The sequence below is a fragment of the Pagrus pagrus genome (genome assembly GCF_965226575.1).
Source record: "Pagrus pagrus genome assembly, chromosome: 4".
NCBI classification, from domain to species: Eukaryota; Metazoa; Chordata; class Actinopteri; order Spariformes; family Sparidae; genus Pagrus; species Pagrus pagrus.
In genome coordinates this window covers 13934220-13955594 of record NC_140188.1, presented here as the reverse complement: position 1 = coordinate 13955594, position 21375 = coordinate 13934220, and the positions used below count along the sequence as shown (strand labels likewise).

The 21375-nt window shown below is 42.2% G+C and overlaps 2 protein-coding genes across 5 annotated transcripts in view; both read right to left on the bottom strand.

The window, feature by feature from the left end:
* Positions 1–156: 156 nt before the first annotated feature.
* clasrp (CLK4-associating serine/arginine rich protein) lies at positions 157–11185 on the bottom strand. 3 transcript variants are annotated; one of them, XM_084352033.1, is made up of 21 exons: positions 11074–11185; positions 9098–9237; positions 8617–8714; positions 8380–8481; positions 7770–7849; positions 7454–7538; positions 7230–7366; positions 6783–6879; positions 6506–6584; positions 6350–6423; positions 6217–6258; positions 5939–6124; positions 5190–5513; positions 4920–5105; positions 4135–4174; positions 2534–2594; positions 2341–2399; positions 2208–2254; positions 1975–2060; positions 1672–1748; positions 157–879 (listed from the first exon to the last, which is right to left on the bottom strand). In XM_084352033.1, the coding sequence occupies exons 2-20, from the start codon at positions 9194–9196 to the stop codon at positions 1675–1677; spliced, it is 1956 nt and encodes a 651-aa protein (XP_084208159.1). In that variant the 5' UTR covers positions 9197–9237; positions 11074–11185; the 3' UTR covers positions 157–879; positions 1672–1674. The 3 variants fall into 3 exon arrangements, 2 of the variants coding, with proteins under 2 accessions (XP_084208159.1, XP_084208160.1); XM_084352034.1 differs by having other exon boundaries at positions 1724–1748; XR_014622524.1 differs by lacking the exons at positions 157–879; positions 1672–1748 and having other exon boundaries at positions 4131–4174.
* A 3278-nt stretch (positions 11186–14463) lies between these two features.
* Positions 14464–21375, bottom strand: part of LOC311255619 (protein jagged-2) — a 45205-nt gene continuing 38293 nt past the window's right edge. For both annotated transcript variants that reach the window (XM_084350237.1, XM_084350238.1), the window contains 6 exons: positions 21080–21193; positions 17656–17769; positions 17286–17332; positions 16659–16835; positions 15874–16024; positions 14464–15781 (listed from right to left, as the gene is read on the bottom strand). In XM_084350237.1, the coding sequence (XP_084206363.1) occupies positions 15342–15781; positions 15874–16024; positions 16659–16835; positions 17286–17332; positions 17656–17769; positions 21080–21193 (1043 nt within the window). In that variant the 3' untranslated portion in view covers positions 14464–15341. The remainder of the gene's footprint in view (positions 15782–15873; positions 16025–16658; positions 16836–17285; positions 17333–17655; positions 17770–21079; positions 21194–21375) is intronic.

Here is a 21375-nt window from a genome sequence, read left to right as displayed (position 1 = left end):
TAATTCACACGGTATATCCGTATGTGTAATTAAACCAATATCAGTCTTTCATGTTTTTAATGTTACCGTGAATATCGTGATAATACGACGCCCGTTTTGTGTTTGCAGACTGAATGCAAAACCAAAACACAGGATTTCAAAAAAGAAGAAAACAAACAATTTCAAAGACACTTTTATTTGCTGTTCTGTATTTAACATTCAACATTACTGAGAACAAAAAGTTATTTGCTGCTGTTGACCGGCTGGCAGAGGACAGAGTATAAAAAGAGATGTCGATTGATTTTATTCATACGTGAATTTTGTTTGCATCAGATTTCACAAAGAGGTTTCACATGGATGTGTATAAATATCCTGTACATCAGTTCAATAAAGATGTTTTAAATGGTCTTCAGTGAGTGTTTGTTGTTTGAGAAAAGTAAAAGGTCGAAATAGATAGCAATGACACGAAGGTGTGAGGTAAAATGTGATATATTGCTTATCAATTAAGGACTTTGACACACAAACGTCCCCAGACGAGTCCACGTTGAGAAGAAATGTTCAGGCAGAAAAGGAATAAAAAGGAAGCATGCAGAAGAAATCAAGACGAAGCAGAGATGAAAAGGGCAGAACAAACTCTGCTTGGCTGAACCAGTCGGCTGTGTGATTAGTGAAACTAAGGTATCGCAGTCAAGTGTTATATTCTGCGGACACAGAACTAGAGAACAGAGTGTTCAGGTACAGATTTGTGAGTCAGTCAGTCCATCTCTTCATATTTCCATGTAATATCCTCTTTCATAGGACAATATGTTTGTCAGTGACAAGCGCGGCACTGAAGGATCCGTCTGCGTTTCCACAGCTCAGTATCGGTAGTGAGGACTCCTTGACCGAGACCGCGACCTCCTGGAAAAAACACAAAATGAATCAGTATCAAGATGAGATGAGAGCAAAATAATCTGATAAACATAATAAAGGAAATGCGCCTGAAGCAGAAAGACAGTTGATCGCTGAGTCTCATTCCAGGATGTTAAATAACGACCTGGGGATAAGACTTAATGATCACCTTTCTTTCTCCAGAATTACTCGGCCACATTTTTAAAGCCTGGGCACTCAAAGTCTTCACACATTATTAACGTAAACACGTGTTTATTGACATTTAATATCCAGAAACTTAAACTGAGGTGTTAATCTGTGGAGAAATGTCAGTTTCCTTAACACAGATTTGCCGGTTAGTCTGAATAAGAATGGACGACTGAGCTAAACTTCTATTTTAGTTCAATTGTATTATTTACTTGAGACGAGAGGTCTCCAGTACAATGTTTCTTCACTAACAAATTTTACTTTTCAACCAAAAAGGGTTAGGGTCTGTTGGTGTGGACTTTGACCTTTTTAACTTTCAAGATCTTTTACAATCACAAAAACATGAAAAAAAAGAAAAAGCAGAACAGGTCTCCTCTATTTATCTGGTTTTATTTCATTTGCCTCATCCCAGAAAGAATTAATTGCAGTGAAGAGTTTGAGGCATTTTGTGTGACTTTCTGTATTAACTGGATTGTTTTTGTTGCTTGTCTTGGCCCGACTTCTCCCTCAAAAGTTACCTCACAGGTAAGACAGACAACAGAAGAAAGGTAGCTGAAGTTTTGCATATAAAAAGACCTTTGAGATGTTTGTGTATTAATGTGAACAAATCCCTACATATCACTCTGCTTCGTCGGAGCTGTGCAGATTCTTGCGGCTTCGAGCATACCTTCTGTGTGAGCTGTGCTCTCGGCCTGAGGGACAGAGGAGACAGAGCACACCATCAAAACAATAGCATGCCACAACATCTAACGCCAATAAAACTGTCAGAGCACGAACTGACGCCAGCAGATCAGTCGCTGGCTGATTAAATATTTTGGTTACTTCTGTTCTGAGTAAGCGCACACACACAAAATAAACACTGCGCTGAATAAAATCATTATTATTCTTTTAGATCCATATGGCTGTTTGCGATCTTACCATGTTTGGAAGGAGAAGGCGAGTGGCTCTGTCGGCCATACTGTCTCTCCCATTCGTCCCTCTCTTTCTCTCGTCGCTCACGCTCCCTAAAGGCAGAGCTTCTGGGTCAGACAATTGCAACATGCAAATACCAAACAGTCCACTTAGACACACACACACACACACACACACACACACACACACACACACACACACACACACACACACACACACACACACACACAGATTCTTACTTCATGCGTATTTTGCGTGCCATGGCTCGTAGCTCTCCTTCCCGCTCCTGTAAAACAAACACACAGTAATGAGGGGAGATGGAGGATAACAGTAGTAGCCGTTTCTGCCTAAAAAAAACAAACTAAGACACACCTGTCGTTTGTGTTCCTGTTGCTGGATCTTCACCTGAGCTGCTCTTTTATCCGCCTTGGCTGCAGGACAAGACAAAACAAACACAGCAAATTGAGACGAGATGACAAATCAGTTATCAGTTTTGTCATTTGCATTACGTGACAAAACGTTCGACATCTCGACATCACCCGGGGGCCTGTGCTGTTGTACTCACACTGCTTGTTGAGCGCCTTCTGCATTCGTAGCTTCAGACGCTCCTGAGGGGTCATCTTGGGCTGCAGGTGACACAACTGTGTTAGCACATCCTCTCACAGCCTGATAAAAGTGAGTGTGTGTGTGTGTGTTGGTGTGTGTGCGTGTGTGTGTGTGTGTGTGTGTGTGTGTGTGTGTGTGTGTGTGTGTGTGAGAGATCAAAGGCACCGTGCTGTTACACAATTTCAGTACCATCACCTTCATGTACAGTAGCTGGTGGAGATGAAAAGGCCACAGATAAATTAATCATGTGTGATGTTTGTTGAGTCAACAAGCACCCTAGGTCTTACAGGCTGTGTGCGTGTGTGTGTGTGGACAGAGACACGCTGCTGCTTTAGGGCAGGATCCAGTCACATGAACCTTTACACAACAGATTTACACGTACAAAAACTGTCAGAGAGATTCAGAGAGAAAAGAAGAAGAAGGAGGTCGGGAAGTGAGGCAAGGGCAAGTTCAGGTCCAGTACGTTCAGTTTAGAAAGAGCCAGTGGCATTTTGTCAGGGACACGCCCATCACTGGGCCGTTCAAACCTGGCCAGGCAAGAAAAACTGCAGGTCACAACACCGCAGGCTAGAACAAGTAATAACTCTCTTCCACTCTGTCTGTACATGCAAATCTTTTCTACAGCAGTAAAAGAGAAACCACTTCAGAGTGGCAAACTATCCATAATGTTAGAAATTAACAACAAATAGACTTGTTATTTAGCCTTTAACATATTTTCCAAAATGTCAAAATATTCAGTTCATCAGCCTTTTTGTCCTGGAGTGAGATCAGAAGAAGCTTCCACGAGCATCTGTTAGTTTAGCTTAGCATAAAGACTGAGAACAGAGGGGAACAGCTAGCCTGGCTCTGTCTGAAGGGAACAAAATCCACCTATGAGCATCTCTTAAGCTTGCTGACTAACATATTATATCCAAACACCATGTTTGATTTAGAAATAGGCCGGCACATAAACCCCCACAAATCTGTGATTTGTGAGTTTTTATACGGATTAAATCAAACATCATCTGTCACTATTAAATGATCACTTGGCCAATACTGATTTATAAGTTGTAACAAGACATGGAGTCACGAGGAAAACAAGTCATCTTCTCCCTCTGAGGGCTTTGATATGCGATATACTGCTGAGGCTACAAACAGATATAAAGACGCTTCACTCTCTCACCCACATGTATATATACACACATGCATGCACAACCCAGACTTAAAGCACAATCAAGACAAAATGACTTCACAGGGTGCCCAAATGTTCACTCCATACAGAGATGGCAGCATTAATTCAGTCATTTTTCAGTGTTGGCAAGTTCACATTCTTCTCAGCAAAACACTGAGAAGGTGAAGAAAACTGTAATGGCAAATAGATGAGGGGCTTTGATTGCAGTGCATGTCCACTTTGTGGAAACAAGAAAAAAAAAGAAAAAAAAAAAAAATCACATCATTTTATTTTCTGTGGGCAACAATGGCTTCTACATCCCAGTCTGGTGGACAACCATGTCAGCCTGTCAGGGATGAGGGAGGCGTAGGCTTTAGCAAGAAACCCAGCTAGATCAAATTCTTACTGACTTTGGCAGCTCCCGTCTCTTTACCACCCGGAGTTTCAGGCCTGGAGAGGAAGAGAGAAGACGATTAGCCTGGGCAGAGTGACATCTTGATTGATTATCAGAAACTTTATCTACATCACAAATAAGTGTTTCGGATGAGATTTGGGGTGTAACGATTATCTAAATCTATGGTTCAGCTCAGCAGAAAAATGTTTGTTTTGTTTAATCAACTGCAATTTGTAATATCAAAACCACTAAACAACATTATGAAGGTAGATTAACAGGTCAAAAATACCGATGATTTGGGACATTGTAACCCAAAACTTCTGTATCTGCCGACCTGGGAAATTGTCCAGAATTGCTTTCCCTATCGTTAAGTTCACACACAATTAGTAAGTGCAGCACAAAGTCTTTGAAATGTTGGATATGAATGGAATGAGACACGTTTGTTATTTACGAGCAGCCCCTGAATGCACCTTGCAGAGAGCAGTCAATCAGCAGAAGCAGGTACGTGGTTTACTGCGAGCCCACACAATGTAAACACATGGGCCAACAGTCAGACAACTAAAAGTAAAGTAACTAAAGTTTGAGAGAAGAGAAGGGAGTCTTATCTCAGGAGGGAATGTAATTGTTTTTTGTAGTTTTTCTCCTTTTTGGGACAAGACTGACAGTAAACAGATGTCCCAGAGGAGAGGACCACAACTCCAGATTGTGGACATTTATTTCACGGCTTCGGACTCTGTTTCAGAATCGTTACACCCCTAGTGGAGATTTGTCGCTGCCACAGTGTTTACATGACCTTCTTACTTTCTTAGCTTGTCACAGATGTTGGTGGAAGAGGCCTGGGCTCCTCTGTGAGCAGGGGAGGGACTGTGGTTGGCACGACTGGGGGACTGAGAGGGACTGTGGCTGTCGCTGTCTCCCCGCCGATGGCCTCCGCTGCTCCGACATCCTCGCCTGGAGCCGCCCCCCTGTCGTGAGCTGGAACGGGACCTGACAGAACGGAAAGAGAGCTGAGGTCACGACTGTGTGTGATGTTAATAGGTAACTGTTGGGAGACATTGGCAGACATCTCACCTCGTTCGTCTGCGTGCAGAGTATCGTCTCCTATCCCTATCCCTGTCTCTGTCTCTGTCCCTCTCTCGTTCCCTTTCTCGGTCGTTAGACCGCGATCGTGTCCGGTCTCGTCTCCTCCAAGATGCGCCTCCTCCGTTCCCTCCTCTACCCCGGGAGTGAGATCTGGAACGCCGTCTCGACCGCGACCGGGTCCGGGATCGCCGCCCATCCCTCCCTCCCCGTCCACGTCGGGCACGGCGTGAACGGGAAGAAGAGCGAGAGGAGGAGCGAGAGGAAGAGTGGGAGGAGGAGGACGGGGAGCGACTGGAGGATGACCTTCGTCTCCTGGATAAACAGAGACGCTGTTTTAGTAAGAACACCAGCCCAGCACCTAGCCTATCTTCAGAATACTTCTGTTCTCTTGTTTTAAAGAAATCACATGGTCGACTTTTTTGTAAATTATCATAATATTAAAGAATCATATAACTGCTTCCCATTGCCACAATCAACCTAGTAAATGTGTGTCAACGCTTACAACTATCCAATCTTACACATTTTGTCTATACACACATGCAGAGTGCAATTAAGTGCACTTAATGGCAACTCTTTGCACTGACTTCACTTCTTAAAAAACTGTAATCCACCTCACCTACCACAAAAATCAGTATTTCATCGTCAGTATTCTTTCTGCCTCAACAGCTGCGGTCATTTCAACAGACAACAAACTGACTGTAACCAATGAAAAGCCAGGAAAACGGAAAGTTACCGACCGGGAGCCCCTGTTATGACCTGCAGGGTGCTGCGAGTTGGAGGTGGCATGGCCAGTGTGAGGAGCAGGTGTTTGTGCTGCTGCAGCTTCATCATCGCTGCCTCCAAAGCTGGTGATGAAGGTGATCTTCTCTGGACCGGGTGTACGAGAGCGTGACCGGGACTCAGAGCTCGACTCGGACTCTGGCCTGAGAGAAATCATAAAAACCAGAAAGTTCAAACACACAAGCAGACAAAAGAAATCAGGACATTAGCAAGGAAAATGATGAAGTCCACTCACCGTTTATAGGGGTCGTACGTTGGGCTGTCTCTCCTGGCATAGCTGAAAAACAGGAGCATGACTTAACTTAAACATGTTTTGAGGTAAGCCAACTGATTAAATAAAAACCATTTTCAGGGCATCATAAATTTACCTTGGTGGGCTGATCTGTCTACCTTTAAGCCTCTTTTCTCTGAACTCTCTCCTTTGTCTGCGGGAACGCCGGCCCTGAGACGATCAAACATGTCACTTAAAAATGCTGATAAGAATCAATCATAAGACACAAATTCCTCAGTGGACGTCATCTTACAGAGTACATGGCCTTCTCCGCCTCCAAAGCTTTGGCATGTTTGATGGCCTCCACTTCCTCCTTGTCTTTCCGTAGCATCCTGAGGAACAGGTATCATGTTAACAGTCTTACAACAAAAAACAGTGCACTTTTTTTTTTTAAATGACGTCACTCATCTGAGTTTCTTACATATTTGTAAACCAAGAACCTATAAAAGCAACAGAGCCTCAATCATAGCAGCACGACAGACCCAACAGGTGAGCTCTGAGACATCGTGATGTCATCACAGACATGTTACCTCACAAAGTCTCCTTCGGCCATTCCATATGATGTCGCCATTTTGTTTACGTCCAACACCTGTTCCTGGTTCAGCTCATCAACATCGACCTCCACATCTGTGCAGAGACAAAAACAAGAGCACTGTGTCAAAGAAGATTTTACCCTCATACTCATGTTTAACTTATATTTGCAGAGACAGGATTTGTTTTCGTCATACAGATTCACAGCAGGTAAAACACAAAAATTTCAAGTTGTGCTTAATTTAATAATCATTTCGACTGATTTTAAGCCAGATATGATTGTGTTTTCTTATAAACTGATGAAGATCGACAGACTGAAGGTAGTTGTTGTTCTTTGATACATATTTCTGCTGCGCTTCCCGTTTCTGGAGCTACTTAACATTACAGCTTTGTCCCCCCCCCCACATAATGTGTTAATCTCATTATTGCTGAACCCATTTCCTCACCAATATCTGGGATGCCCTCATCCTCTTCGGATTCACTGTTCTCTGAATTGTCTTCATCTTTGTCTGACTGGGGGTCAGGCTCGGTCACAGTGCTGTCTTCATAGGTGTAACCAATGGTGGCCTTTTTTTCAGCCAGTCTGCATGATGGAAGGAGACATTTATAAATACACAAACAGCTGAAATGTTGGACACAAGTCAGGATGAAACAACCACTTTAAACATACTTTTTCTTCTCATCCTCATTTGGCTTCTGCAGGCCACCGTAGAGCTCATCCAGGTAGATTTGGTATAAACACTGCTCCTCAGAGACTGTGGGAGGACAGCAGGGAGTTTAACAGCACAACACGACTGCAAAATATACCCAGTGAGGGCAGGTTAACAGACTATTATAGCCACATCAAGACAACATGTGCAGCACTGTGAATGTGTGAAATGAATTGTTAAAGTGATGTATTACTTCTGATGATGCAGCTTCTGACAGTCGAATAAAATTCAACTTTCTCTTGAAAGAACATCAGTTACTGAGTTTGTGATACTCACTGTTGGCAAAGTCGTTCTGCACGAGGCCTCTGTAGCGTTCATAATTGCACTTCCTCTCCTCCATCTCCTGCTCCGGGGTGCTGCATGACACAAAGAGTGGAAGGAAGTTTTTCACATTTAAAACTTGACTGAAGACTCACATCTCAACACGCTGAGCATTTTCTCTTCCAACTGAGGCAGAAGCATCTGGCTTCTAAGCATTGTAGAAGAAGAAATTTAATAACGCTTGACATTATTTAGTAACACATTCATTTTAAAAAACAGTAACAACCAGTGTTTTGAGTATGATGCATTCAGACATCAAAAAGGCTGCATAGGTTTTTCTGTCCAAGTATTACATTTACTAGAAAATCTTCTGACTCAAGCTGTTAAACTTCTACACATCTAAGCTAAACATGTTGCTGTGTTGAACAGAAAAGAATAAAAAACAAACTAACTGACTAAAACCTCTCTGCTTAAGCTTCAATACACTTTAACACTTTATGTTAAGGTATCGTGCTTTGTTGTATTCATGACTTTTGCTCTACTTCAGTAAAACGCCTCAAATACCAAAATGTATAAGAAAAGAAGAATAGACAGAGTGTGACGTTCATTTAACTTTAAGACTTACGATGTGCTGAGCAGTGGAGGTGTGTAGGTGGGGATGTAGTCCAGGTGAGCCCTCACATCAAACCTGTCAATCATGTTGTTGGCATCTCCCTGCCACGGCATCCTTTTGAAAAAACAATACGCAGAGGTTAAATCTGATCAGTGAGATCCGACACATACTGTGCATCTGATGTGATGTCTAGTATGTACGTATGTGGTGTGTGTGTGTGTGTGTGTGTGTGTGTGTGTGTCTCCTCACATGTTGATGGGGCTCTCTGCAGCCAGAGCCACAGCAGGATCCAGATGGATCTTGTAGGCTCGGCCATGAACCTGCAGAAACTGAGCTGGATCTTTTTTCTGTTGGAGGCAGAATGAGAGGCAGTGAGCTGACGATAAAATGGCATCTTGTAATCAAATAAAAAAACTCACCACACAGTGAACGATATTACACTGCACAGCCCTTTATCTCCTGAATTTCATCTTCATTTCAAACCAGAAGCACAATTCAGGCTGTGCATGGTGCTACTTTACGGCGTTTTGTTAAGTGAGGCTGATTGAGCACACTCTTATCTCCACTGTTCAAAATACTGCTGTAAATCTTATAGTTAACTGTATCAATGTGTCTCAGGTCTTAATCAGACACCGTTAGACAGCTTCAACAAAAAAACTTGCTGCAACAAATATTATAACACTCGAGTATCTCTGAATGTGTTGCTCAGCTAGATGAAAACATCTCTTACTATTTTCTCGTAGTACTCCCGCCGTCGCTCGCCTCGGCGTTTGTAATCTACCATCATGCCACGGAGCTTGCGCTCATGCTTGCGGGCCTCCTGCCACATGACGGCTCCGCTGGGGGTGGGGGCGCGGCGGGGCACGGCTGCTGTAGACGGCCAGAGAGGAAAGTGACATGGGAGAGAGGAGAAAGAGAGAGCACAAAAGGACGTGAGGAAATTTCAGTACAGAGATAGAAGTGGAGGAGGCGTGGAGTGAAGGAGACAGAAGAATGTATTTTTAACAAATAATCGACGGGGCAAGCTGCACAGACAGAGCTCTAGAGAGCACTTTACATAACTTCAGGCTCCCACATTATTTTATTGGTATAGATATTAGAATATAACTACTTTCAGCAGTTATTTCTCATGAAAACAACAAACCATGAAGCACAATAAATACAACTGAGAGCGCAATGCCAACACTCAGGTCTATATTTATCTAGGATACAACCTGTGACTCTCAATCATACTGAGTAAAGATAATTCTGGGAAAGCAGTATATCAGAATATTTGTACATTTTACAAGTATTGTGGAGCATTATGTACAACAACACAGCAGGGCTCCAGGGTGACACTATTTTAATCACACATGCACCCTAAAATCTGTGAAGTGCAACATTTTCATTGGTCGCATCAGTGCGCCTGATATTCAGATAAAAAAATGTATAAAAATATTTCATAACAAACACAAACTGCTTGTGCAGAGAGTTGCCTTTAAACAAATAATAGCCTATTTTTCTGGACTATATTGTCAACATATAGCAGAATTTTATGTATATTTTGCACATGTGCACTGCGTGTACTGCTTCTAAATTCCTTGCAAACAAACAAGAGAAGTCATGAGACATCACAACCTTGTAGCATAGGTCTATTTATTTTTAATTAAGCCACCGATTATCTATCTGCCATGAAAAATGCTGCATTTCCTGTTTTATCTGACCTCACATCTCCAGCAGAGATAACCATTACACCTCCACCCCATTCCAAAGAGGCCTAATCCAAAATAAACAATCGAGGTTATTGTTACTTCTTGCTGTGTGTGCTGTGATTTAAATGAAGTAACCATCATGATAATCCAGTCCGGAGTGGTTAACTTTAACCTAGATAACTTCATGTGATTTCATGTGGCTTCATGTTAACTGATATCATAGGAGGGCTTTTAGTTATTCACATTTACCTAATGCCATTCTTCCCTTGTGGCTCAGCACCAACTACACACATTATTTTTATATTTAACTATTTATAAAGGAGTCGATAGTTGACTTTAAGCTGCCCATAACTGTAGCCAAGTATTTGGTGTTGCAGAGTAAAGTGACATTCAAGCCAACAAACAAAATGAAAGCCAATGCATTTATGCAAAATACTTCCAGTAGGAGTTTTACTGTTAAAAGGTTAATTACATCCACATTTTGAGTGTGCATGGGTTGCACTATTGCAAGATTAAAAGGTATAGTTAATTAACATTAACAAATTGCACAACACAACCATGTCATTGTAAGCTTTGATACCATTTCATCGCCTCTGCGTGTAATCATTAACATTACTCGTGTTTGTTTAGTAGCTTCATGTAGCTAAACCGCCTGGAGCCGAAGAGCTAACCTAGCTACCTATCTTTATATTATTGTTGTCAAGCTCCTCACACCAAAAACACTGTTCATCTGTTGTAAATTATATTTATTTATATCATATGCGCCTTCCTCCCATTGATGTTAGGCTGCATAGTCTGTAAAATATCAATGTTTTCAAAGTTATTGAGGAGTTTGTTGGCATACACGTCGGCCTGGTTGCGCATGCAGCCCAGGCCTACTGTTAGCATCACAGCTAGCATACATTAGCTTAGCTCAACCTGCAGAAACGCGTGTGTCGCAGCCTCCCTAGCACCAACACAGCGTGAGATACAGCTGCAGGACAGACTCGGCACGGTTTTAAATGTCGCCGTTTACCTGTTTTACGGATCGCCAACACACACTGGGGTTGTTTTCGTCAGCCGAGGACGATGTTAGCGTAGCGCTGTCAGTTACACGCCTCCTTCTCCACGGTTGTAGTCGGTGTGTGCAGTACCGAGCTCAGCCTGCGGGGGCGCTACAAGCTTTACACAGCATGTACACCAAAGAGCGTCACTATCAGTGCTGAACACTGGTCTAATGATTGATTTGAAGCTGCTATACACATTACAACTTGCAAAGTGAAACAATAACACACACACACACACACACACACACACACACACACATATGTATATATATATATATATATGGCTTAAATTAACCTCACAGTATAAAATGCCATACCCTAACCCTGCCATCATTTGATTCAGGAGAACCTTAAAGGTGCACTATATAGTTTTGGGGAAGACATTTTAATCAGAAGATTGACTGATTTTTTTTTATGTCTAAACAAACTCCATCCATCCATTATCTGAAACCACTTATCCTGGAGTCGAGCCCTGCTGACATTGGGTGCTGGCGGGGTACACCCTGGATAAGTCGACAGTTCATCACAGGACAAACAACCATTCACACTCACATTCACACCAATGGACAATGTAGAGTAACAAATTAACCCAACTTAAACATGGACTTTAATGATTTTTGAAGCAGTTGATAGATCTTTATCCTTTTATGGATATTTTCATTTATATTTCCATCATTTGGTTTACAGTTTACAGCTTTTGTGCTCATGTGAATCCTGATTCTTAACGATGAATTGATGAGTTTTATCACGACCGTTTGAATTGTTTTCAAGTCATTTGCCAGTTTGTTACTCACATTCTTCACATTTATTTTATTGTTCTTTGTTTAACTTTTTGCACATCATTCAGACACATTTTGATCCTCTATAAAGTGCTCATGTAGAAAACACTATAAATGGATCTGGATAATAAAGGATGTGAAGATGAAATTAAAAAGTGAGAGTGGTAACACGAGTCATGAGACTAAGTGGTTTTAAAGTTTCTACCTGCTGTGGCCACAAGATGTCCCTGTAAGACAGGAGAGATGAGCTCTGAGGTCCGCCTCACTTTTCTGGGGGAATAAAGTAAATTACATTGAATTGAATTGAATAACTTCACCTCAAAACTCTTTTCTGTGATGAGATGCCTCTTGTGTCCACCCACATCAGCTGAATTAACATCAATGATCCTTCTTATGCAACAGGCTCTGTGCAAATGTTGAAATTTGGATCCCCAGTGACAAATCAATCATAGTTTAAACCCCAGATTACCCTTTATTTGTACTATTACCCACAGGCTGTCAGGAGAGTGAAGGACAGAGACCAGAAAGTTTCTTTTCAAACTTCTGTCTGCTTCAACGAGGAACTGACAAAGTCACCGAGATCGTGACATTAAAACTGAAGGGAACAAAATTACCTGCACCGCTGTCAACACCTGAGATTTCACAGGTAAACATCTGTCCTCAGGCGCTCAACAACCGTTTTTTGGATTGAGGAACAGCAACTTTTGAGAAAAAAGCAGGTGGAGGGTGTCCTACAGTCATGTGTGTGTGTGTTAACTCTATTTCCTACATTTCCTCCTGACCAGGGTGGCGACAGGAAGCCCGTGTTCATTTCCAGTCTGCCGCTGTTAGATCACATCTGTCACATGCATGTGCCCGGTAACTTTCGCTGCTGTGTCACTTTACACTCAACCCGTCCTTTCACACACATTTCTACAGTTAATTTATCATTTAGACATCAGCAACAGAGGAGTTGGGTTTACATACTACACTGCCAAAAAAACAAATTACACCTAAATCATACATTAAATTTACAATGACATGGTGCTAAGGAGTTTAAATCGAGTAATTTGATTTCCATGATTTTGTAACTTTCTACAAACTTTACCGACTTTCCAACAATGGACAAGTTTCCCACAACCACACAGTTGTTTTCTAGGAAGACTGTGAACAATTTTCCTGGTCAGGATCATTGTTTGTGAATGTGTGTCAGAGAGAGAGAGAGAGAGAGAGAGAAAGAGACCTTGTGTATACAGTGACCCACTGACCTAGTCATAGTGGCGGTGAGCCATGTGCTCCATGGTGAAATATCCTCCCTCGGGCCTTTAACAATGATATGAACTGTTGAGCTTGTCATAGCATCTGAAAAGTGCTCTCACACTGACACAAAGGGTAAGAAGTGTTTCACGCTCGCTTGTAAAGATCACCACATGTAGCTTTTTATGAACATTTTTATAATCAAAATATAATTGGAGCTGCAATATGGCAAAGTTCAATATCCAAAATCACAAGAGGCTGCAAAAAAGGTCAAATGTGTGACAAAATAGCATTTTACTGAAGTACTGTACTGTACTGTTTTGCAGACATAATGATTTTAATAGATTTCAGTGAAAACAAAAATTATGATGCAAGATTGATCACTCTCACTAATCTTGCATCACAATTTCTGTCAAAAAATAATCGCAATATGATGTTTTTGACCATATTGTGTGTTCCTAATTTATATTTCCATGTGTTTGTTTTCCTTTTTTACATAAGATGCTTATTTTCTGTACCCCTAAGTCCGTGTGTTGCCCCATCTTCTTCTTATAATGTGATCCCATCACTTCTTACCAGTTTTAAACCCTGATTTTCTCCTCCTACAAAGTCTGCAGCGCTGTCTCTGTTTGTTCTGACACTTCACTGAAGCTGTACGACGCTTAGGTGAACGGATTAAACTCCAAACTACATACTTTTTATGGTTGTTACACATTTTCCTAAAATTCAACATGACATATTTGGCACATAAATGGGATCTGTGGAAGGTCTATGAGCACTGCTTGGTGTGCAACATAAACAATACTCGCATTGGATTGTGACACTGAGAAAAACACACTTGTAATTAGTTCGTGATTAGTTGTACAAACTCATAAATAAAGAGCAAATGAAAACTTCAAAAGACTTTTGATTGTTGCTCACTCAGGATGCGTCATTGCTTGGGACTGTGACAATGATATTCACAGCAAAGCTTGTCATAGTATCCCAAAAGTTGTTGTGCATAAATAAATATTTTACAGTCCAGAGTGGGAGCTTGAAGCGTTGGGGGAGTGTTGGTGTTGATTGCACCGCTAGCAGGTTTGGACGGGCCCAGGAGAGGATGCTGGCAGGAAAAGGTGCCAGAACATGATGTTGAAATAAATATTTCCACACTCTGATGACGAGTGTAAGATAATGTGAAAATGTTTGAAACTAAAATGATTACATTTTGCACCTTTAATCTCTGTATGTCAGCGCTGACACCTCCCTCCAGCAGCGACTGTAATACCCGTGGTCCTAACACTGGTTATTAATGATGAATTGTAATTAAAAAATTAGAAAATAGAGTTGGTAAATGCACTTTTATTACAATCCACATGTGCTGGTTGCTCCAAATGGAAAGCGAAATGGGACAAACAGAGCAAAGTAATACAGTGATACTTCCAGACCAAACCACAGTACAAAAAGGGCATCAATATGTACAATATATCCATGTACAAAAAAGCTATTTTACACGCAGGTATGAAAAAATCATACATCTTTGACAGACTGTAGTATTACAGAGACAATACAGGCAACAGTGTATAGTTTTAAAAACAGTTTTTAAAAGGCTTTAAAGCCTTCAGAGCGGGAGCATGAACTCTCTTTGACAAGTAGATCAACTTTGTTTTCTTTTTCTTAAAGTAAACCGTCTCTGTCCTTCCTTTTCCAACACGTACACTCATAATATACATTCTCTAGTTCACTCTCACACACATTTACACACAACCAGACACGGAAAGTGTTAAATAAACATCCATTCGTTAATCTCTCTGTCTGTCAGAGTTCAGTCTGAAACGGAAATGGAGGTCCGAACACCAATCAGATGGCGTCTCGGACCAGGAAACAGAGAACGATCCTCTTTTTCCTCTTGACAGTATCTCAGGCACTCAAGTCTCTAGATTAAATCAAGAGTCTGATGAATCTTACAGTCAAACGTCACGCACCTGTCGCTTCTCATGGTCGTCAAACAAGGTCAAAGACGACAACGCAGTGAGACTTTTGACCCTTCTGCTTATAGCAGCCTTCGCTCCTCCTCAGGTGTCTGCTGACAGCTACCTGAGCACATAAAGGTCGTAGGGTCAGCCTGTTTTCATGACTGCAGCGGTGACACAGTGCAAAAAACTAGAATCAGGTCTGTGAGCGAGAGAGTGCGAAAAAACGCAAAATAAAATAAAAAACAGAAGCTCCCAAGAGTTCAAAGGTCAGGCCTCCAGTTCCTGGCTGTCTGTGTAGTGGAAGCGGTTCAACTTCTCCCTCTCCCGGTTTGAAATGTCCAGTTTGGGCGCGTGAGCTGGCTTTAGAGCCGGAGAGGGGTGTGAAGGGGCCGGAGAGGGCGGCAGGGTCAGTTCAATCTCCTCGTAGCAACGTGAGACGGGGGCGGGGGCCGGAGGGTGAGCGAGCGGGGCGGCTGCGGGGGGCAGGAGGGGCACGGGACGGTCCACGTTTCTGATGAGGTTGACAAACTCCCTCTGGTTGTTGATGCCTTCTTCCTGTGGGACGGCCTGCTGCTTTTTCCGCTTTCGATGGAGGTGGGAGAGGATGAAGGCGCAGGCGGCGCAGCCACAGACCATCACTAAAGCTAAGACGCCCACCAGGATGATGTAGAAGCTGACACCGCCGTGTGTCGTGTCAGACATGGCGCCTGCAGACGTGGAGGCAGAGACAGAGAGGGTTCAACAAAACTTCACAGAGACTTTGTGCTTTTTAAGAAACACACACACATATTATGATTACCTGGACAGTGCTGACCAATGCAGGGATTTTTGAGGCTCATGCACTCGTTACCATAGTAACCCTCAGGGCAGGCACACATGTATCTGCCCTCTGTGCTGTGACAGGCTGCCCCCTGCTGGCAGGGGTTGGGATTGCACAGATCCAAAGTGATCTGAAATAATGGAAAGAAGAATGAATGTTATATATCTTTCCCTTCATTTTCCATCAGTATGTTTATTTTTCTATGATTGAAATGTGTTTATTTCTCATTATATTTGATTGAATCGATAAATAAGATGATATCTTATTTAGTTACATTGCTCCTCTATTCAAAGTCATCTTTTCTTTTATTATAAGCCTGATTTATGACAGGGCGCTCGACACTTGATGAGTTGTGTCTAGCTGCCGCTCGACAGAAATTGGAGGGCCACACGATGTTTTCAATTTATGCTTCAGTTAATGGCTTCAGTAATCTCCATGGCAACCAAACATCATCCTCCAACAGCTAAAGTGACCACCCACTCACTTTATATATGACTTAACATGACCACATCATAAAAGTATTCTCCATGTTTACTTTAATTTGTGCTTTTTATTCTTTTTGTGTACATTTATTGCCACGTAAATAATTTTGATAATCAAGTACATGTTCGTATGGATGACTTTCACTTTTACCAAAGTAATATTTTAACACGATATCTTTACTTTTACTCAAGCATGACATAACATTTAGGTACATTTTTACAGCGCTGTATTAATCTAACTTTAAGCGAGCCTTGAGCTGACATCTATGAAGGTTTTCTAACCTCACAGAAGATTCCTGAATATCCCGCGGGACAGTTACAGGTGACGGTCTTTCCATCTTTCTCCACACACTGTCCTCCGTGCAGACAAGGGGCGCTTTCACAAGGACTCGGAGCATTTTGGCAATATTTCCCCGAGAAGCCAGGTGGACACAAGCATCTGGACCCTGACACCTGATCCTATGTGGGACAGCATAATATTGTATGTTATTTAAATGTATGTGACACAGATGGAGCATCAGGAAAAAGGGGCACTAAAGAGAGAGAGAGGAGGCCTGTTATGGATCCGCCTCAGGCAATGAAACATTTTTGCCCCCTTGAGAATAAATACTGCTCACAACTCGAGGCAAAATGTCAAAAAGAGGGTATTGTCCCCAGAAGAAGGCCTGAAATGCCTTGGGCGTTAACACAATTAAAATGATTCCCATGGATTCACTTTAATTCATGTAGTTTCTTGAGTTTTTGTATGAAATCTTAATTTAAGGAACAAATAAAGGAATGACAAAGGAGGCGATAATGTCACCAGTCTGAGAGAGAGTGGGAGGAAGACAATGAAGTGGATCCGTGTTGTGACTGCAACAACAGGCAAATTAGATGGACAGAGAAGGGCAGCGCTGCCAGGACTCTTACCTCGCAATGTCCGCCGTTCAGACACAAACCCTGACAGCTGCTGTTCCCTAAGAGAGACAAGAAACGCTTTATTAATCTGTCACACACAGATAATTATGCAATATGGTGCCGTAAACAACAATATACACAGTGAAAAGAGAGAGATAATACTCAAAAACAAAAGCTAGTCTTTAATTATTGTGTGTTTTAGTGATGCAGGGTGACAGATGATGGATGTAACTGGAGTGGAAGTAAAATGATCTCCTGCCTGCAGGGACTCTGGTCTGCAGGTGAACTCCTGTTTAAACTCAGTCCACCGAGGCTCTTCATGTTTCACTGCCTGCCGCCACAGGACTCTTTTATCTTTTATTCCTTTTCCTTTTATACTCACTGATGTCACAGTTAGGCCCTGTCCACCCAGGAAGGCAGTCACACAGGTATCCTCCGATCAGGTTGCGACAAGAGCGGGCGTGGACGCAGATACTCATTTCACACTCGTTGGTGTCTGAAGGGAGAAAGAAGAAGAAGGAATGTTTCCAGAAATACTGATGTGATGAACCACATTTCATCTCTGCGGTCCCTGATAGATCTAGACTAGGACAATAACAATCTTGTTCCCACTTTGTCTAATTTTTACACAAACATGCAACAATATGTCCACAAGTGGTCTTCCTCCGTAACACATAGCACTTGCAGGCACACAACCTCCCAAACACTTCACCTCCATGGGTAATTTCAGCCTCATAGATAGAAAGTTGCAGTTGCTAGTTGACACTAGAGTTAGATACCGAACTCTGTATTTAAGGGTACCAAATTTACGTCACATACGTCATACTGTATCTTTAGAGCACAGAAAGGAAGAGAAAGAGCGAGATGTCGCCTGTGCAGTAAGTCGGTCAGGCCAAGTTTTACACTGTCTTGATTGACATGATCTTAGTATTTTTACTAGCGTTAACCAAAACTCAGCTACCCATACCAACATGCTATTTTGTACGCAAAAACAGTATGTGAGGTTTTCTACTATGTCTGAAACCTTGGTATGAAACCATGAGTACGTGAACTGTACAGTATTCACTGTGCAACAGTGAAGACAACAACAACACAACAGACGGTGCTGGCGCTGCCTTTTCCAATATGGACAGGGCTGTTATGAGCCTTTTTGCGATAGACCCCTCCCATTACCACGGCCACTTTTAGCCAATTGGCATGAAAACAAACACACACTTTCAAACTCACACACACTCGACCTCCATGCCAAACCTAAGCCTCCTAGGGCGAAAACTGTGGCTGTGAAAGGGTTGGGAAATATTTCTGGGCCGACCAACAATGCGAACCATAGAGCTGCTGGTTGCAGCTAATAACCAGAGTTATCAGTGTAATCTTGTTGCGTTGCTTGTCACTGAAATAAGTAAAAACATCTCACGGATACAAAATCTAATCCTGCACGTCCGACGATGTTTAGCCTCCAAAGTTAAGATGAAAGTTAGAGACACTGGCAGGACGCACACCAACACCTGGGAGTGCTTGTCAAATATTATGTTTACAAATGCACATCGCATCCGAAATAATGCCTCGCAGCATCTCTGTTTATGCGCAGCTCCCCTCACTGCTTCTGTTAAGTTTATGTGTGCCTCTTCCCAGCCTCCGCCTCACTGGGAGTGTAAACGCCAGGAACCCCCGAGGGCTTGGCTCTGATAGCAGAAGAGGAGGATTAGAAAGAAATGCTGAATGAATAAAGGGGAAGTAGTCAGTCAGTTATAGGTAATCTAAACCTGTTACAGTCAGTGAGAGGCCTATTAGGATTTAACGCCGGTGAAGTGTATGTGTGTGTGTATGTGTGTGTGTGTGTTATCTAAGAGAAAAGCCTGGGAGAAAATGTGGGGACAGAAGTCGCTAATAAAAGAGTGAAACTGATAGAAAGTATAATTGCCTTTCACCATTTGAGGCACTACTGATGCTCTGCCTCTCGGCTCAGGCTGTAAAGAGTTTTATCACTTGTGTTTGAACATTGTGTGTGTGCGTGTGTGTGTGTGTTATACTGTGAGCCAGTGACCTGTGATGTGGAACTACGGGGGATTATCAAGTGTCAGAGTGACATATCACTGTAACACAGAGGAGCAGGAGAGGCTGTCATCCTGAAATATGTCTCAGTTTTTACTTCATAACCCCCCCAAGCCTTGTACAGTATGTCCACCATGTGTGTGTGTGTGTGTGACGTGATGCTATACAATATTCCCTCTGCTGTACCATCTCACACAACAACCCTCTGGGAGTATACTCGTCAATATGAGCGAGTGCAGCCCGCAGAGACGTGACAGTGCATTTAGTGAATACTGATTCACAGTCAGGACGGGTTTATAGGAGAATTAACATGCCGGCAGCCATTTCTACCTCTTTAATTTGTGCTTTAAATGCATATTTCAGTTCAAATGGAAAACACAATCACACATATTCCACTGAACACACAGGTTGTGCAACCAGCTGTGTATTAAAGCTGAGATTGATGTCGCTGATTAGAAGATCAGTGATTTAAATCCTGTGAAAGATCCCTTTGAACATGATAAGTATCTATTTTTTTTTCATTAATAGAAAGCTAAGTCAACGACTGAAACATTATCACCATTAACACCAGTATGTTAAACTTCTGAAGCATGATAGTACGGACATAGTTCTGGCATCCATGTACAGTTACACTATGTTACGTGTCTGTTAACCTTATATAAGTTGAATCTGCCGTCTTCTGTGCTCATAAGGAAATCTTTGCTGCAAAGCTTGTAAACCCTGGTGTCACGCACACCGTACATTGTCACCCCTGAATGAAACCCTGATGAAGGCAGCTCGTCTGGTGAAGTGTTGGATTTAATTAAACTGCACGTCTTACAGCCCTAATGGTCCTTGTGTCTGCACCTCAAACACTTAGAGAGCACTCGTCCTGTCCTTTTTGTTTAGTCTTGCTCTCACTTAGCAATTTTTTAATTAAGAAAATAATCACAATAATTGTCTTGGTCCTCCATCTTTACAAACACAATTTGCATCTCTGTTTTACTTTTAAGTTTCTTCCTTTGTTCGCATTACTTTTATTTACGGCTTGGTAAGGATATACTTCCAATATGAATATATGAGTGGTACATCACAATATTTACCTTGTGATCATTTGATCTCGAGAACCTCAAGCTGTGCACTCAGCGAGCTACTGGCAGCTACAGGCACTTATCTTTTAGAAATTCATTTAAATGTATTCTTTCTTATTCTACCCAGTCCGATGACCTCATGTACCCATCATCAACACCACCATTCACTGCCAAAATGTGTTCATTTGATTTAATGTCACACTGGGTGTTATTTCGCTATTAATCATATAAAAGTGGGTTTATATCTTTTTAACAATTAAACTATCAATGTGTAGTTTGGACTGGTCACGTTTGTATTCGTACTGCATACACATGAAGGCGTAAAAGCTGGATTTTGCTTTTAATTTACTTTTAATGACATGTTTCAACAGTTTATCCATCGCTTTCATCCAACTGTTCCATCTCCTCTGCTTCCTTGCTAACTAGTTTTCATGCACGCTAACTGCGATAACACTTAAATTAATTGTTATAACTGACTTGGGGATGTAATTTTTAATCAATTCATTAATGACTTTTTTCCAAATTGAGCTACTCTGCAAACTCTTCACATACGTGCTGGCTACAGCAGAAACCTCTGAGTAGAAATGCCTCGGGCTGGGATTCACTGTATTGGGTTATTCAGAGACAGTGACCATCTACAGGTATATTCTGTATATAATACATGTTTAATCGTGACCCACTGACCCAGCTGGCAGGTTCTGCCGGTCCATCCAGGTGGGCAGAGGCAGCGGTAACCTCCAGGAGCCTCCTGACACGTCGCTCCACGTCCGCAAGGGCTGCGATCACACTGCCTCACCGCTGAGAAGAGAACGAGAAAATATTGTACATGAACTACTGGTCTGTGTAATGGGAGTGTGTGCGTGCATATCGAAGATATGTTGTGTGTGTGTCACTGTGTCTGTGTGATGCCACCACGCCACCATTGGTATGCGGATGCTTTGGCAGCCTGTGTTTTCATTCTCTTTTCTGCTCCTCTGGTT

What these genes read in the sequence shown, in the direction of transcription:
- clasrp (XM_084352033.1), bottom strand. Translation starts at nt 9,196, where the DNA reads ATGTGGCAGGAGGCCCGCAAGCATGAGCGCAAGCTCCGTGGCATGATG. An exon ending in CCTCCACTGCTCAGCACATC is followed by an intron (nt 7,850 to 8,379) that starts GTAAGTCTTAAA and finishes TGTGTCATGCAG; the next exon opens with CACCCCGGAGCAGGAGATGG. An exon ending in GGTCATAACAGGGGCTCCCG is followed by an intron (nt 5,514 to 5,938) that starts GTCGGTAACTTT and finishes CTGTTTATCCAG; the next exon opens with GAGACGAAGGTCATCCTCCA.